Below are 17,798 nucleotides of genomic sequence, written 5' to 3' on the forward strand. Positions count from 1 at the left end.
TGGAGAGAGCCAGCTTACTTGCAGGAGCTCTAGGGGCTCCTTTGAACAGGGACCGGGCTGCTCATCAAAGAGTAGGTTTCTTCTGTGTTCTCGTCACCAATTCCAATGCATGTATGTGGAGGCTTCCCCACCCCGACGGCCAGTTCACAGACACCAGTAGGGTATGGGAGAATTCAGCTCATCTCTGACCCCATCTACTGGAAGACAGCACCAAGTTCCATAGGTTGAGGGTTCAGTCCTACGGGACTGTCCCCCTCCCCTCTTCAGATACCAGTTGCAAGCTGTCTGTCACCTGTGCTTTTGACCAACAGGCTATAGACCAGAGGTTCCTGGGACCCGCCCCCCCCCCCCCTTCCTTGGGTCTGATTCATTTGCTAGGGCAGCTCACAGAACTCAGAAACATGACTAGATCAGTGGGTCATTATAAAAAGTTATAACTCAGAAGAGCCAGATGGAAGAGGGCACGGGGAAAGGTCGCAGAACTTCCAAGCCCCCTCCAGGTTCATTCACCATTTCCCCCAGATCTCCAAATGTTCACCAACCCGGAAGCTCTCTGAACCCTCTCCTTCTGGGTTTTTATGGAGGCTCCATTACATAGGCATGACTGATGAGCTCATTGGCAATTGGTGACGATTCAGCCTCCAGCCCCTCTGCCATCCCCAGAGGTTGGGGGTTGGGACTGAAAGGTCCAACCCTCTAATCACAAGTTGGTTTCCTTGGCAACCAGTCTCATACTTCAGTGTGTCCAAATACCATTTCGTTAACATAGCAAGAGATACCTTCATCACTCTCACCACAAGAAATTCTGAGGGTTTTAGGAGTTCTGTGCAAGAAATAGGGACAAAGACCATAGATATATCTTATTATAAATCACAATATCACAAGGTTCTAAACTTAGGAGTGACACAGAGGCCAAGCCCTCCAGAGGCCTTTGAATGGACTAGGGTGGGGACCATCGCCTGAGAAGAGGGGAGGCTGCTTTTCTACTCTGTTTTCTTACTCTGTTTGCTTACTCCCTTGATTTTTGCTGTCACCTCAACAACTGCTTTGAATCAACATATATGGAAGAGGCATCATTTTCTTTCTATCTCTCATGCCTGTGGGCACACACAAACGCACACACAGTTTCAGATTCATGTTAGCTGTTTCTATTTCTAGAAAAAGTATAAAGACGAAGCAGAGAAGATGCTTTCTAACTATTCTTCAGTGGCAGATAGTCCTGAAATGCAGAGAATCAAGACAACTCAACAAAACATTAGTGCGGTGAGTAGTAATTCCCTGACAGTTGCCACCTTGAAATTTTGTTTCCGTTAGGAGGGCCTTTGTTCCTCATTGTCTGATTGTGGCATTGTTTGAATTTTCTGTCAAACATATTACCTTTACTTCTTTAACATAATAAGAGTACTTTCAAAGAACCAAAATTCGGGGCGCCTGAGTGGCTCAGTCGGTTAAGCATCTGACTTCTGCTCAGATCATGATCTCGCAGTTTGTGAGTTCGAGCCCCGCATCGGGCTCTGTGCTAACAGCTCAGAGCCTGGAGCCTGCTTCGGAGTCTGTGTCTCCCTCTCTCTTTGCCCCTCCCATGCTCACGCTCTGTCTCTCAATAAGAAGTAAACGTTAAAATAAAACATTTTTTAAAGAACTAAAATTCAACCAAGTAAATTTAGAGATCTAATTGGTTTTATTCAACGATTCAGGAATCAGGAGGCATCCCATCTAACAAATAAATAGAGGATGATCGGTAGAGAGGTACAAAATGTAAGGCCTTTATAGGCCAAAGCTGCAGGACAAGGAAGTTATTAGCAAGAGAAAAGACAGGATTGCTTCAGACAAGGTCACCTTCCCTAGGAAAAGGGTGGGGGTCTATCATGCAGATTACCTCTCTAGCGCTGATCAGGAAATTCCAGGCTGATTGGTTTAAAATTCTGCTCTTGGGAGAGGCTGAAACTGCAATTAGGTTAGGTATTAAGTCTTGATGGGGTTTAACATAAGTGACTCCATTTTGGGCCTCTTGTTTGTTCTTTAATAGTACCAAATGTTCTTACAAGGTATAATTTATCATGATTGTTTTGGAATTACAAACTCACATCTTCTTCTTTGGTATAAGCAAGAGTTCTTTTTAACTGAAATTTAAAATTTTACTGAGGAAAGAGGTCTTAATCTTCTACACAGATTTTACTTCAAAGAGGAGAATAACCATATGAAGTGATTTTCTTGCAGGTCACTGATTTAAAATGATAATGTATTTAGGGATTTACTAGTTTGTAACCAATTCTCAAACTTTCATATTTTTTATTTTCAGGGATAGGAATTAAGGGACTGGGTCTACATTTAATGGATATATAAATTTGAATTATAAAATTATAAAAATTGACCAAACAGCCAATATTTTTATGTAGAACTAGCTCATTAGTCCTTTAGGAGTTAAGCAGATGTCTCATCAGACTGTAATTGTGTTAAGTCTGAGGGCTTTTGGAATCTTTTCTACTTTGAAATAAATTGGCAAGCTCCAAACCTCAAGGTGTGCTAGACAGACGCCTCTGGGGCTTTCAAAGCAGGCGTGCTAATAAATGGAAAAGTCTGGCTGGAAGGGAAGATCTGGGAAAAAAGCTGCTTCCACCCTTATCTCCTGTGATTCCATGGTATTCTAGATTTTTATCTTGTGGAGGAAAACATCTCTGGGGCCTACTCTCCTACCCCCACCAGGGCCTCTTGGATCACCTAGTCTCAACAGAGGGAGTGGTTCTGTCCTCACATGCTTTTCTTACAATTATTCTATTATTCTGTAAACATTTTTTTGTTTTGTTTTGCTTTGTCTTTTAAAATATTTATTTATTTATTTATGAGACAGAGGAAGGCAGAATACGAGTGGGGGCGGGGGGGGCGGGCAGAGAAAGAGAGGGAGACACAGAATCGGAAGTAGGTTCCAGGTTCTGAGCTGTCAGCACAGAGCCCAACGCAGGGCTCGAACTCACGAACCCACAAGATCATGACCTGAGCTGAAGTCAGACACTTATCCGATTGAGCCACCCAGGCACCCCAGTTTGCTTTGTCTTTGAAAGGGGTGGCTGTTGGTAGGAGTGGAGAGACAGGTGGGAAGGTTAATGAATAAGTGGAAGACAAGGGAAATAGAACGAGTAAACTTTGATGTTGGTGACAGAACCAGTATTTTCTTTGAAGAGAATGAAGGCATCTTTGTGTTTGGAGAGTAGCACTTGCTTAAAATTTCATGCTGTTTTTGAATTAAATGATACTGCTTAGTAAGCTTTTATAATAATGCACTTTGATTTTCCTCAAACACACATGTGACATACATTCATATTTAAAGCCGGGAACTCTAGTTTGCCAACTTATATCCTTAGACCAAATAATCTGCGGCCACCTAGGGTAGCATGCATGCTCTAGAACCAAGTATGAGAGGGTTACTTGGGGAATACTATGCAATATGAAACCAGAATTGGGCATTTATTGTGATAATGGGTTATTTAATTGATTGATATGACCTTGGTACTTGTAAATAGAGGCTGTATTCACGTTACTTGAGAACCTGAGACATTGTCTTTCTTTTACAAGAATCTAATCTAGGACTTGAATTCTAATACGCTTATAGTTATTCTTTCCTTCTCTTATAATTAAGGTATTTTATAAGAAAGAAGTAGGAGCTGGCACGGCCATAAAAGATACTCCAGAGACTGAACGAGTGAAGAAAAATCAGCAGAATATTAGTTCAGTAAGTTCTCCATAGCATTAATTATCCTTTCCAAAAGCAAACATCAGCTAGATAAATGTTTTCAGTTCTTTGCTAAACTGGCTGCTTTTCTTTTATTCTTCGCTTTGTTAAAATGCTGTTTCATCAAATATCAAAGGTCTCAGTTTCAGAAGGAAAACTGTAGCCTTGTTCCCCTTGAACCTAAAGCAGTGTTTCATCTTGATATATCATAGTGCACAAGAGATAGATCACTTTAATAGTCCAGTAATGAAATCTGGGATTAGATTTCATCTTTTGAACAGAATTTTAACTGTATTAAATTTTTCAGAGAAAAGATAAATTTCAGTACCTCTCCACAACTTGGAGGAAAGAAATTTTACCCTGTAGAATGATTAAAGGCCCTTAGCACATTGATTTGGTGGCTTAAGAGAAGGTTTCAAAGGCCCCGTTTGCCTTTTTCTTTCTCCAGCCCCCAGCAAAACAAAAACAGGCACCTTCACCATGATTTGTAAAATAATTTACCCTCCAGTTACCTTTGAGCTTGGGGGGAAGGGTAGAGGAGGCAAGGAGCAAATCCTGTGATGGGTAAAAAACTTCTCCATTCAGTGCTTGACAATTTACAATGAATAATTGCTATCTTTACCAACAACAATTCTTCCATGGATATTTAGTTTCTTGTTGAGGAAGTCATAAGGTTCTTTCCTGAAATCCCCTTCTTTCCTTTCCTTTTCTTTTCTTTCCTTTCCTTTTCTTTTCTTTCCTTTTCTTTTCTTTTCTTTTCTTTTCTTTTCTTTTCTTTCTTTTTTTTTTTTTCAGAGATAGAGAGAGAGTGCTCATTTTCAGAGCATCTCAGTCAAATGCTCAGGGCTCCTGGGTGGCTCAGTCCTTTGGGTGTCTGACTCTTGATTTTTGGCTCAGGTCATGATCCCAGGGCCTTGGGATCAAGCCCCATGTTGGGATTCGTGCTGGGCATGGAGACTGCTTGAGATTCTCTCTCTCTCTCTCTCTCTCTCTCTCTCTCTCTCTCTCTCTCTCTCTTCCTCTGCCCCTCTCCCTTGCTTGCACTCTCTCTCTCAAAATAAAATAAAAATAAAAATAAAAATAAAAATAAAGAGTCAGGTGCTCAATGAACTGAGCCACGCAGGCACCCCTGAAATCCCTTTCGTGACCTTTCTCTTCACCTTCACTCTTAGACACAGAGCCTTTCGTTAACTAATTGAAGCAGAACTGGTCTGGTTAGACTTACGTATCAGTCAGGACAGTATGTGGCATTCTAGAGTATGAGTATGCGTTGGCTTTTGCAGAGAAAAAATAGAAAAGGCAAGGTAATGCTGTATTAAATCATATTTCAAAAAAATCTGCAGAATACTAGTGCAGTAAAATTTCTGTAGTCTGAATGAAGCTAGCTCCTGAAGGAGGCTTACAGAGAAGACCTTACAATGAGGGTGTTCCCGTCCACCATGGCGAGAGCCTGTGTCAGGCCATGCTGGGGTCCAGCTGGAGAAGTTTGTTTGCCAGAGAAGGATGAAATGTTTGTTTCCTTCACTTTCAAATGATAATATTTGAAATGCACCCATCAGTGTTCTGAGATACAGTGTTATAAATGTTCTGTGGTAGGCGATTCCATTGCCTGCAGTAAAATGACTGCCTTTTTGATTAGTTTAGAGTCGTCTGAAAAACAAAAATGTTCATCTTTAATCATGTTTAGCTTCTCACCCGAGGAAAATCGCGCAGAGTAGTGCGGTTTATCATTTCTTTTTCCAGCGTCCCACTGCCTTTTCCAGCAAACAATAAATGTGTAGTTCTGTATCTCTCTAAGGTTGGGCCATAAACTCCTGCTTAGTATTCAAATGGAAAGTTGCCCTTTCAAGATTAGCTAGATCTGTCAAACGAAGATATGATTCTCTAACATTTAAAGATCTCGACATTTTCCACCTCCACCGTACAAGCCTTTTAGCTATTAGCTTTCTCTGTTAAGGAGTGTTTTTGAATCTTATTTAGAGGTAGTCTTTCTTGGTGTATTCTCAATTTAACTGTTTCACATCTGAGCTAACATTGTTATTGTTACCCATATTCAACCTACGGCTACTAGGACATGGATGATATCTTAGATATTTAGGTTACCATTTCTTTGCGACTGTCAGTGTGGATTTCAGCCTTCATCATTTAAACATTACCAAGTGATTTCTAAACCCTGTCTTGTGTAGATTTAAGTCTTTGCTAAATTTCAGCATGTGCCTCTTAAGTCCAGCCTGTGTTTGCATACAAATAAATATTTATGTGTGTCCTTTTTCTTGAATCTAATCTTCCGTGAATTTTAGACATATTAAAATACCACCAGATACGATGGCATTACTAATCTTTTCATAAATTTAAAGAGCTGTTTCTTGTCCCATGCCTAGCAGTGTGCTGGCATTATCATTTTTGTCTGGTTGATCTTCCTCTAAATGGATTTGAAGGAAAGGCTTTTGAATAGAATGGGTGCCAGACTACATACAGGCTGGCTTTGTATAATGTGATTATGTGGGTACAAGACACTTCCTGACTTGTTGCCACTGGCCCTTCCATAGTGAACAGAGGTCATGGCCTCTGCTTTTAGTACATTTCCCTCCACCTTCCTCTTTCTCTTCTTTTATTGTGGCCACTTAATTTTTTTCCTTATCCTGGATTATTTGTGTGCTCTCACTCAGATAAGCAGTCTTCCCGAAGACTCTGCCCCTAACTCGGTTTGACTTTGGACTTTAAATGCATGATAAATTGTAATTCATACATTAATGAGTAGAAACTGCTTTTCAGATAGAAAAATGATAAGTTATTATATTACTTAAGATACTTCCCAAGGGTTTTTATGTGTGTGTGTGAGTGTGTGTGTGTGTATCTGCCTAATGATAAAACTTATCCTCGTAAGCGGCATTTGCTTATTGTAATTAAATAAACTCCTGTAGTATGGCGAGGTGAATAAATATGAGTTTATTTGCACTTTAGTGTAAAGGAATCCTAAAAGCATCACCAGCTGAAATAAAAATTTGTGTTCCCATGGAAGGAAAATTAACGTTGGCGGTGAAAAAAGTTCAACTATGTAATGGTTACAAATGCAGAATTCTTACCTTGCAAGCCTTGTGTTGAATAAAACCCACACTGTTCTTTCAATACATTATTCAGGGGAAATACAAAGGAGAGATAAAGCAGGCAACAGCCATCTCCGATCCTCCAGAGTTAAGAGAGCCAAAGAAAACCAGGAGAACATCAGCAGTGTGTGATCATGTTTCTTTAAGTACTGTTTTCTATTTTATTGGATGGCAGTAGACAATGGGGGGCCCAGCACTTACACAGGTGAAGTCCCGTGATGATGCCTTCTGTTGCTGGAGGGCCCGTTCCTGGAAGGTGGAGATAGGGTTTTGCCCTTCTTTCTGTTGGGCTAGCACAACACTTCGTGCGTGCATTTATTTATCCGAGAACATGTTAACTGAATGCCTGCTCTGTTCTTGTTCTTGGGAAATTCAAAGATGAGTGAGGATTCTCAAGGCCTCTAGGAGAAACAGACTGAGGCATAAATACCCATTATGCATTAAGTGCTGTAACAATAATTAATAGTTATTGACTGTTTACGAGGCTTTTTGAGTACTTTACGCGCAGTGTGTCGTTTAATGATAAGCAAGTATTCCCTTTGCAAAGTGTTGTGGAAACGCAGAGAAGGAAGGGTATGTCCTTGAGAGAGAGAGGAAAGCCCTCGGAGGAAGAGTAACATTTGAGTTGGATCTTGAAGAATTAATCACAGTTGGGGGGGTGGATGTCGTGAAGAAGTGCCTTCCTGGCAGAGCAAACTGAACCTGTTCAGAGTCCAAGTTCTGTCCAAGGAGAGGAAGGTTTAGGTGATGGGTGCACGCGATGAAAGACGGCAGAAGATGATGGTGAGAGAGAAATTGTAATTCGGGCTCTAAGGAGTCACGTCGGGAACCCCAGTGTTTCCTAAAGTATGGTTGGTATATAAATGATAGGTGCCTGGCCCATGAGCAGGCCATGATTTAGGGATTGTATTGTTTTAATGTGTCTCTTTTTCGAAAGGAAAGGATAGTCGTGTTCAATTTATCAGAGACACATAACACTCCCATAAAATAACTTTATTTGAAGATAATAGTGACTTAATTTAATGGAAGACGAATACTGCAAATCACAGCACCGTTGATAGCTGGCCCGACATAAGGCAAGTGGTGTGCACATGGTAGAAATTTGGACAATACGGAATAACGGGAAGAATGTGGACCCTGGTCTCCTGGCTTGATCCCAGCTCCAGACCTTACCTGCTGTGTAACCTTTATAAGCCACCAACCTCTCCCAGCCTCAATTTCCTTATCTGTGACACAGGAGCCATACCATTAAGGGGGGTATTACCGGGAGAGCACTTAGCATATTTGTGAATGGATGAAAACAAGACATGATCAGTCGCCATTATCAGTTTGATTTCCCCAAACTTACATCCACCAGAAATTGGTTACGATAGTCTCTCCACATCAGTAATGCCGTTCAGCAGACTTTTCCCCTCCGAGCTCTACTCGGAGTAATCTTTCCTTATATCCTGCCATCCGTAGAGATTACGCTGGATCTTTTCTCACTTCAACGCAGACACAGACACAGGCACAGAATCTGCCTAAACTCTCAACTACATATCACGGCACAAAGAAAGCCGCCCGCTGAGGAAAGCTGCCACACGGAAGGGGCCTGACCCTTTGTCATTTATTTTCCAGGCTTGTCAAGCTTCTCTTCACTGGCACACTCACGGTTAAGGGTGTGCATCCTGGGTCCATTTTATCTGCAGGCCCTGAAGGTCTTGTGATGTCTTAAAAAAAAAAAAAAAAAAATTCCCTTACACTAAATTTAAACTCCGGAAGATCATTAAGACCGTCCCTGTGGAGTTGCTTATAATAGGATTTTAACCTCCAGTTTAACTTTTGCCTGTCAAAAATTCATTTGATGGACCTACCATTCTGTTTCTTTGTGCTGGAGGCTCATTTATTTCCCGGGGTGTTGCAGAATTGCCGGAAAACTGACCACAAATGTTGGGGCCTGGTCCTCCAGCTAAGAAAGAGCACCTCAACACGGCAGGTCAGGAAAATTTCCATAAATGCGAGTCAGAGCACAGGCCTTCCCACGTGGGCACTTTGTAGATAAGGAAACTCTGAGGTTCAGGGTGTGTTTCCGCAGTGACAGCCTGTCACGAAGGGGCAGGCATGGTGCCATCCTCCTTGCCGATGAGAGGAACGTAGGAGTTTTATTTTTAAATACGAAATGGTAGTTTGCTAACGTTGCCTCTGTGCTCTGAAGAAAGGAACTCACGGAAGGGATCACTTATTATTCCCGGTACCGATCACACTCGGAGGGGCCCCCGACAAATGATGCGACGCAAAGAATAACAGCCAAAGGTGGAGTTCAGAAACATTCGGGCGAGAACGAGCTTGCAGCCTGGGCTCGTGGCGATGGTGAAGTCTGCTAGCGATGCGCAGGTCCCCGCGAACTCCTAAGGACGCTTCTTTTAATCTGTTGCACGCTGTGGGTGCACCTTTCCTTCACATAACCCCGCCCTGTCTCGCACCTTGTCTGTCTCTCAGCTCCGGTACAAAGAGCCGTGCCACAAAGCCACGCCCGTGAGCGTCACGCCAGAGATGGAGAGGGTGAGGAGAAACCAGGAGCAGCTGAGTGCGGCAAGTGTTTCCTCCGTGTTAGCAAGCGTCATGCACTTTTATTCTTCACAGTGCTCTCCGGAAAAGCTCGAGCCCTCTACGGATCGGATGCTCTTTTCTGCAGTCCCATGCTCAAGGGCAGGAACCTTGGTTCTCCGGTGCGATCCGGGAAGTTTGGGATTGTCTGGCTATGATTTAGCCGTGTTCGTTTAGTCAAGAAGTCTTCGTTAAGCACCCCAGCGCGCCAGGCGTGATCCTGGTTACTGGTACACAAAGATGGGTGAGACCTAGTTCCTGTCTCCACGGGCCTCGTAGGTTCGTGGGCAAATCTCTCCTTTCGGGGAAGGACCTGGAGAGCAGTGGGTGTGTTGGCAACCTGAGAAGAAGAATTTAGCTGTTAGAATAGAGCAGGAGAAGACCCGGCTTGACTGGGCTGCTAAGACATAACGTCAAGGCAGGGAACCTTGTAAATAAAATGAGAAACATTAGTCAATCATCAATGATTTATCGCTAATAAAGGAATGAGAGTTAATAATCGTGAGATACTTCCAATATGGCATGTGTGCTGAACGCTTTCTGTGAACCCGTGCGGCTGGCGCAGTTTATTTCTCTGGTTTGTAGGTGTGGGAAGCTGAGTCTTGGAGAGGTCAGAGGACATGCCAGGGACCCACAGTTTGAAGGGCCGAGCTGGGATTTGACCCCAGGTCTCCCTGGGTGCCCCTGGGGACCCCAGGTGCCCCCTGCTAGCTATTTTTCCCATTTTTTGGACCCTTTTGTGGAACTTTTACCAGTATAAACAATAGCGTTCTTCCTCCCAAACAGGTAGTTTTGAAAGACTTTACAATGTGAGTGTGAGTTCTTACAGGTAGAGGAGAAAATCAGGCTGAACACCACCTGATCCTTATAATATCCCTGGAAGGCAGTAGGAGGGAGAGATCTTTAGCTTCTTTTGAAGGTGGAAGCCCCAGGTCAGAATGAGAGTAAATGGTCCTCCCCAGGCTGGGCCAGCAGCTTCGCTGCGGTTTTCTTGGAATGGTTCATTCCTGTGTTTCTCCCCTATATTCCCATTGCTTTTAGTGGTGGGATTTGCAGTTTGCTTTGTCATCGAACAGCAAAATATTTATCGAAACCATCATTTATTTATTTATTTATTTATTTATTTATTTATTTAAAAAATGTATTTATTTGGGGGACAGTGCAAGTGGGGGAGGGGCAGAGAGAGGCGGACAGAGGTTCCTGAGCGGGCTCTGCGCTGACAGGCTGACAGCAGCGAGCCCGATGTGGGGCTCGAGCCCACGAATCACACGATCGTGACCTGAGCCGAAGTCGGACGCTCAACCGACTGAGCCCCCCAGGCACCCCTTGAAACATCATTTTAAAGAAGCACAACGCCATTTTGTGCTTGCCACATCAGAAGAATAAGGATCCAGGTGTGGCTATGAACTGACCGGTTTCTGCATGTCTACTGTGGGGACAAGTGTGGAAAGATGGGGTTAATTTTGAGGCTCATGCTCTGTGGGGTGTGTGTGTGTGTGTGTGTGTGTGTGTGTTGACCATCCTGCTATCTACTAAAATTCTCATTTATCGTCTGCAGGTAAAATACAAAGGAGGGGTTAAACAAGCAACTTCAATTTCTGATCCACCAGAGCTGAAGAGAGCTAAAGAAAACCAGAAGAACCTCAGCAATGTGTGACCTTAGTAACTTTTTTCCTTATGACAGCAAACGTATTCTCAACATGTCAGTGAAGAGTTGTGTTTATAAAGTTCTCAAGTTGACACTGTGCTCTCAGTTGACTGCCTGTCTAACTTGAAATGGTGCAGAGTGTTAGGTATGGGTACAGCCAGGCATTCCGGGCTCCAGAGTTCCCAGTGACCGCCAATTATGATTTTTGGCGACCGATTATCGAGGTTCCCTCTTGTCTGCACGCTTACAGTTGCTGTAGTTCCGCAAAGGGATGCGGCGATGGCTCCTAGCGTCTTGGCCCTTCGAATAAGCTTTCCCACTGCCTTTCTTACCTGTATGTGTTCTTGTTTGTTAGCCTGTGCAACCCTGTCGCCCACTCCCAGCTCTCGTCGCTTTATTTTTGGATGATGACTTGGGGGGTAAAATTATAAAGTGTGCAAGCCTGCACAGGTCACACGGGACAGGCCCATTTTTCAGGGCACTTGTAAAGGGGGCTGTTTGTTTTTCCTCAAGCACCAACTCCTGGCCTGTTCTTAACCCCTTTCTGTTTTTGTAATCCATAGGTGTAGTTCAAGGAGAGCATCTTTTTTTGAAGTCATTAACATACAGATTGGGTTCTCTGTGGGTGCCTGGGTAGCTCAGTCGGTTAAGTGTCTGACTTTGGCTCGGGTTATGATCTCGCGGGTTCTTGAGTCTGAGCCCCGCGTCAGGCTCTGTGCTGACAGCTCAGAGCCTGGAGCCTGCTTCGGATTCTGTGGTCTCCCTCTCTCTCTGCCCCTCCCTGCTCACATTGTGTCTCTCTCTCTCAAAGATGAAAAAAAAACAGTAAAAAACATTTAGATTGGGTTCTCTGGAAGAGGAAATCTAGAAATCTATTAGGTTCAAAGAAATATTTTATTCTTCAAACCTTTAAAGTCTTTGGGGGCAGATCATAAAACGAAGTCAGGCCGTTGTTTGGCCATTTTCCTAACAACTGTGTTTTGGAGAAGTAGGTGCCCATCTCTGCCCGATATATCTAGGGGCAAGGTTGATATAACTCCATTACTCTCAGAAGGGAACTTAGTTATTGAGAAGGAAGAGTGGGGTCGTGGGAAGTGCAGCGACCAGTTTTTGGATGACCACAGTCGCCTATTTAGGCATCTTTTTGAAAACCCTGCTGCAGTTAATTACTAACAGACTACAACAGTATATGGGTACGAGTGCCTTTAAGCGATACCCATGAAAGACATTTCTCACCATGTTCCTTTGTGATGCAGGGCTTACGTCCGCTTTCCTGACAGTATGCCCATGTATTTGAGTGTATTCACAGTGACGTCATTCCCAGCCATAGACGCAATGGGATGAATTGAAATTGATTTCAGATGCAAGCCTTTTAAATATGGCTAGCCCTCCGATACCACCCTCTTTTTTCCGTTGTGCCCTTTTCTCAGCTAGCTCTTTAAAATAGCTACTGTGAGACTCTTATGTAGGTGAATTGATTCACCGTGCTCTTTATTTTTTATTCTCCGCAATGATAGGTTTATTATAAAGGTCAGCTGGGAAGAGCCACGGCTTTAAGTGTAACTCCTGAAATGGAAAGAGTGAAGAAGAATCAAGAAAATCTTAGTTCGGCAAGTTGCTTTTTTCATTTTGGTCTGTTACAAAGGATGCATCCTTTATTATTTACTTGCAGTCCTTTTCTTGTTGTTTTTTTTTTTTTTCCCTGTGAAAATAAAACATACTCTCAAGAAACATTTGTGATACATGCAGTAGGTCCACGTGTAATTTCAGATGATTTCCAAAATCTGCCGTTGCGCAACTCGACGTCATCATGCAAGCCCTTCCTCGGTATTTCCAGATGTGACCAATGGTTACATTCAACGTTTAGTTTTAAACTATATTATGCTCCTTTAAACAATGATTCATGTTATTTTAGCCAGTGTCTTTGAAAGTGGTGAAGTCTTTGATGCGTAAGTTAAATAATTGTCATTGTGCAGATGTATCCCATTGAATGTGAATTGTTAGATGTTCTCTGCAAAACAAAATCAGAAATGACTCATTCCTCCAGAGTAGGGACCTAGAGGGAAAAAAATCTTTAAATGCATTGCGTATAGCATTCAGTTATTCATTAAAGGCCCGTGGTGCACATCAGTGTCTTATTTGGATTGTATGCTTTCTTTTAGTAAATATCAGGGCTTCAGTTCCGAATTGCACATATGTCCTCAGGTCCTCAATCATTGCTTTCCTCATATCATGCATAACCAGCTTCATAGATAGCAGAGTTCTGCTGGTCCGTTATCAAGAAGATAGCTCATGCCTGGGAATCAGCATTTAGGGTTTACGGTTTACAGTTCGCCAGTGGCATTTCTGTCCAGAGATGCTGACCGTATTTGACATAAATTACCTTTAAGCTGTGGCCGCTTAGAAGGAAATTAGATCTGATACTCACAGTTTCTTATTCTCCACAATGGGAAAAAAAAAATAAAAGGAAATAGAGGGATGCTTGGACTTGGTAGGTATATATTCTTCAACAGTGTTATGGTGGAAAACGGGGAAATATTAGAAACAGAAAAATAAATTTAGGTTTCATTTAGTGTGGATTTTTCCTGTTTAAGTATGGTAACCACTGTTCCCGACTACACTGTTAGTGGAAATTGCTCACTCACACGTTGGTTTTCGGTTAATCGAGAGATTTAGGTGGTTTTTGCTTTAGTTTTTAAAAGTGAACTTTGAGAGCAAAATTTTAGATTGTTACCCTAGAATGACATGTAATTCACTGAACAACTTACTTGGGGAATCATTTTGAATATGTTGTAGATGTGTCACTCATTTGGAACGTTTGAAAACGTGGCGTAATGTTTTCTCTTACAATTGTCGTGTTGTTTAAGTACGTTCTACTGTGTCCTTTGCAGGTAAAATATACCCAGGACCATAAACAGATGAAAGGTAGACCAAGTCTGATTTTAGATACGCCTGGTCTGAGATATGTCAAAGAAGCACAAAATCATATTTCCATGGTAGGGTACAACCAGCTCCTTCTTCTCATGACTAAAACATACTAAGGAACGGCCCCACCCGGTGTACAGAAGGCGTTGTTCACCATTAATCTGGATAACTAACCAGCATGAATGCAAAGCAAAACGCAGATGGGACCCTCCTTTGGCGGGGGGGGGGGGGGGGGTGGGGGTGGTGACCGCTAACCACACTGAAATGTAATGGAAATATTTAGTCTAATAAAGTAATTTTTCTCAGTGATATTTGGGGTGTGTTTTTATTTCTAACATGACTACTCTAAATGCATTTTGTGAAAGACATTTGCTTGGACTTCTTTTCAGTTAATTTGAAGACAGAGTTTGGTATGTTTACATGTTGCAAAGAATGTAAAAGTTATGTATGTTTTTTTTTTAAAGCAGTTGCCTGAGATATAATTTATCGGCCATAAGGTTTCTTCATTTAAAGTGTGCAATTCAGTGGTATATAGTAAGATTTATAGAATTGAATAACTACCACTGTAATCCAATATCAGAACATGAAAAAAATGTGTGTTTGAACTGTGTGTGTATATATATATATATATATGTATATATATATATATACACACACATATATACACACACACATACACACTTGTGTGTGTGTGTGTGTATATATATATATATATATACATATATATATATATACACAAAAAAAAATCATGTCAATGTGTGGAAATAGAGTATCATTTTAAAACCTATTAAAAGTTAAAAAATAGCAATTTAATTTGTACCTAAGTTAGTACATTTTAGGAAATCGCCAGGATTAAACAATATATATCTTTTAAACCTTCTCACTGATATACCGGTTTATATATAATTTAAGAGAGCTTCTAACCATAATGAGGAAAACCGTTGTGAAAATCTCAGCACTTGATTTCTGATGCCAGGAAGCTGACATTTCAGACACTATTTTCGGAGTAATCGGAAAAGACACATCTGTGTGGAAAATAGTCTAGATGTCGTCGATTCTGTAACAGTTGCCGTTATGTCGAAATTGTGTGAGCTCTGTTAACAATCAGGACATTTCAGTTGGAGTTTATGTTGTTTTTCCTTTTTTTCAGGTAAAATATCATGAAGATTTCGAGAAGACGAAGGGCAGAGGCTTTACTCCTGTTGTAGATGACCCCGTGACAGAGCGAGTGAGGAAGAACACCCAGGTTGTCAGCGATGCGGCCTACAAGGGCGTCCATCCTCACATTGTGGAGATGGACCGGAGACCTGGAATCATTGTCGGTAAGCTGGCGGTTCCCAGCAGGTGTGCACGGTCAAAAAGGTGGTCCTTGCCCCCCCCCGTAGAATCAGCCTCCTTATTCATTGGACTCGTCCTCAAATGGTGGATGCGGTGCCCAACTGAAAAGGGGTGACAGGCTAAGTGTCAACTGTTTGTGCCATGTTGAATGGGATTCATGGTCCTTGTCAGCTCTCATCGCACACCTTTTGGATTATTGGACCTTCTCTGTCTTCAATGACTTGCCGGTCTTAAGAGCGTTCTTACTTCTTAAGCCAAGGAGCGGCCCAGATACCAGCCAGGAGTGATAACAAAGGCCGGACAATTGTTTTGTTTTCCTTTAGCTAACGTACTTGAGCAATGCCTTGTAGTGCAGACATTGTCTACATGGGGGACAGAAATAATAGAACTGATCCCATGTAGGACCTTTTACCACAAATAGTGCCAGAGAGATTCTGATGGTATTCCACAATATGAAGAGCTTATATATTTTTTTTAATTTTTTTTTTAACATTTATTTATTTTTGAGACAGAGAGAGACAGAGCATGAACGGGGGAGGGTCAGAGAGAGGGAGACACAGAATCGGAAACAGGCTCCGGGCTCTGAGCTGTCAGCACAGAGCCCGACGCGGGGCTCGAACTCACGGACCGCGAGATCATGACCTGAGCCGAAGTCGGATGCTTTAACAGACTGAGCCACCCCGCTGCCCCATCATGGAATTAGTTTCATTGCTTTGCATTAACATCTCATAAGGGAGAGTGAGTGCAGAGGGGTCTGATTCATTCCTTGAGGGTGGAAATGCTGACAGTCTGCACGTTTACACCAGGGTCCTACTCGAGAGCAGGGGCCAGGAATGATGGTGGAAGCCTTGCTCCTGTGATATCGTCTAGACTTTGAGCTCTCAGACCTCATTACTCATTACCTTCGAGATAGGAATTATTGTTATTTTTTAAATATTTATTTTTGAGAGGGGGGTGGGACAGAGGATCCGAAGCAGGCTCTGGGCGAACAGCAGACAGCCCCACGTGGGGCTCCAGCTCATGAACCGCGAGACCATGACCTGAACCGAAGTTGGACGCTTAACCGACTGAGCCACTCAGGTGCCCCTAGAAATTGCTATTTTTTTCTAAATGCAACATATATGTCTCTAAATTATTCCCTTACTGGGTAATCCAGAGGTCGGTGCATTTCTTCTTTTGGGGTGGGGGGAGACTGTTTTCCACGGAGGACTTCCCTACGAAGCCCCAAAATGAAGTACATTCCACAAACGAACTTTTGAGCCAGGCAGGGAGTAACTGAAGTGAGTTATTTTTAAAGTTTACTTATTTATGTTTTGAGAGAGAGAGAGAATCCCAAGCAGGCTCCACACTGTCAGTGGGGAGCCCACCGTGGGGCTTGAACTCACGAACCGTGAGATGACCTGAGCCGAAATCAAGACTTGGATGCTTCTACTGAGCCACCCAGGTGCCCTCAGGAGAGAAGTTTTTGTTCTTTCTTTGGTTTTCTCGGACAAAAACCTCTCAGTCACTCCCTGGGAATTACTCACATGTCCTTAATCAGCAGTTTATGTCAAACATTTTACTTCTTTGAGCACGAGTGTTGGGGGTTCAGGGATGCGGGGGGTGTCTGGTATGCATGTGTGTCGGGTGATGAGTCACAGGCTGCAGACAGAAGGACAATGAAAAATAAACCAGGCAACTTAAATTTGCTCACAAGATTTTCCTACCAAATCCATGTGGGTGCGACTGTCCCTTCGTTCTCTGATGTCTGCAGGACCGTGGGTTTGCCTCTACGTGTTTGCTTCTTATGTACATCTTTTTCCAGACTTGTGCTTGACTCCGGTGCTGGCTTTTTAAAATTCATTCTTGATTTGTTGATTTCTTCCTTTTGGTAAAAGACCTCAAAGTTTGGCGCACAGATCCTGGCTCCATCTTCGACATTGATCCCCTGGAAGACAATATTCAGTCTAGAAGTCTCCATATGCTCTCTGGTACTGCTTACATTTTGAGTTCCTCCTCATTTACGTGGTTTTGTCCTCAAAGTGCAGCTCATCTGAGCCTTAGAGGCACCTGGTGCCAACGGTAAATTGTGAATTTTTAAAGTTGAGGATTTGAAAAACCAAAAAAAAAAAAAAAAAAAAAAAAAAAAAAAGCCATGCTGCTTTAAAATGCCATTCATCATGCATGAAAACAAACCTCGCAAAACAGCTTTTTAATATATCGGACCTAGATTCGTTTGTCCCAGGTTCACCTAGAAAGGTGTCCAGAGCTTCCTTGTTTCTGCTTTTCATTAGTGAATGTGATTTGATAGGTTTTCTGGGCTTTCAAATGCAATTATTTGGATTGCGTTAAACTGCTAAGATATAAAGGAGATTCGTTTCTCCTTTATATAAAAGGTGGGGGAGGTGTCCTATATAGCATCATGAATGTGTTAAAATAAAATAGACTTTTTGGTACCCTTAAAATTTATCTCTGAGTTTTCGTA

The 17,798-nt window shown here is 42.4% G+C and overlaps 1 protein-coding gene across 1 annotated transcript in view; it reads left to right on the forward strand.

Annotated features, from left to right (window-relative positions):
- Positions 1-17,798, forward strand: part of NEBL (nebulette) — a 108,358-nt gene that overhangs the window by 60,219 nt on the left and 30,341 nt on the right. Inside the window, 10 exon segments of the mRNA XM_053894872.1 lie at positions 1,159-1,263; positions 3,638-3,730; positions 6,872-6,923; positions 6,926-6,963; positions 9,316-9,408; positions 10,982-11,074; positions 12,589-12,681; positions 13,963-14,067; positions 15,147-15,318; positions 17,212-17,304. Of these exon segments, the coding sequence (XP_053750847.1) occupies positions 1,159-1,263; positions 3,638-3,730; positions 6,872-6,923; positions 6,926-6,963; positions 9,316-9,408; positions 10,982-11,074; positions 12,589-12,681; positions 13,963-14,067; positions 15,147-15,318; positions 17,212-17,304 (937 nt within the window).

Source organism: Panthera pardus, unplaced genomic scaffold, assembly GCF_024362965.1.
Source record: "Panthera pardus isolate Hobbes unplaced genomic scaffold, ASM2436296v1 HiC_scaffold_6, whole genome shotgun sequence".
In the NCBI taxonomy this organism is placed as follows: Eukaryota; Metazoa; Chordata; class Mammalia; order Carnivora; family Felidae; genus Panthera; species Panthera pardus.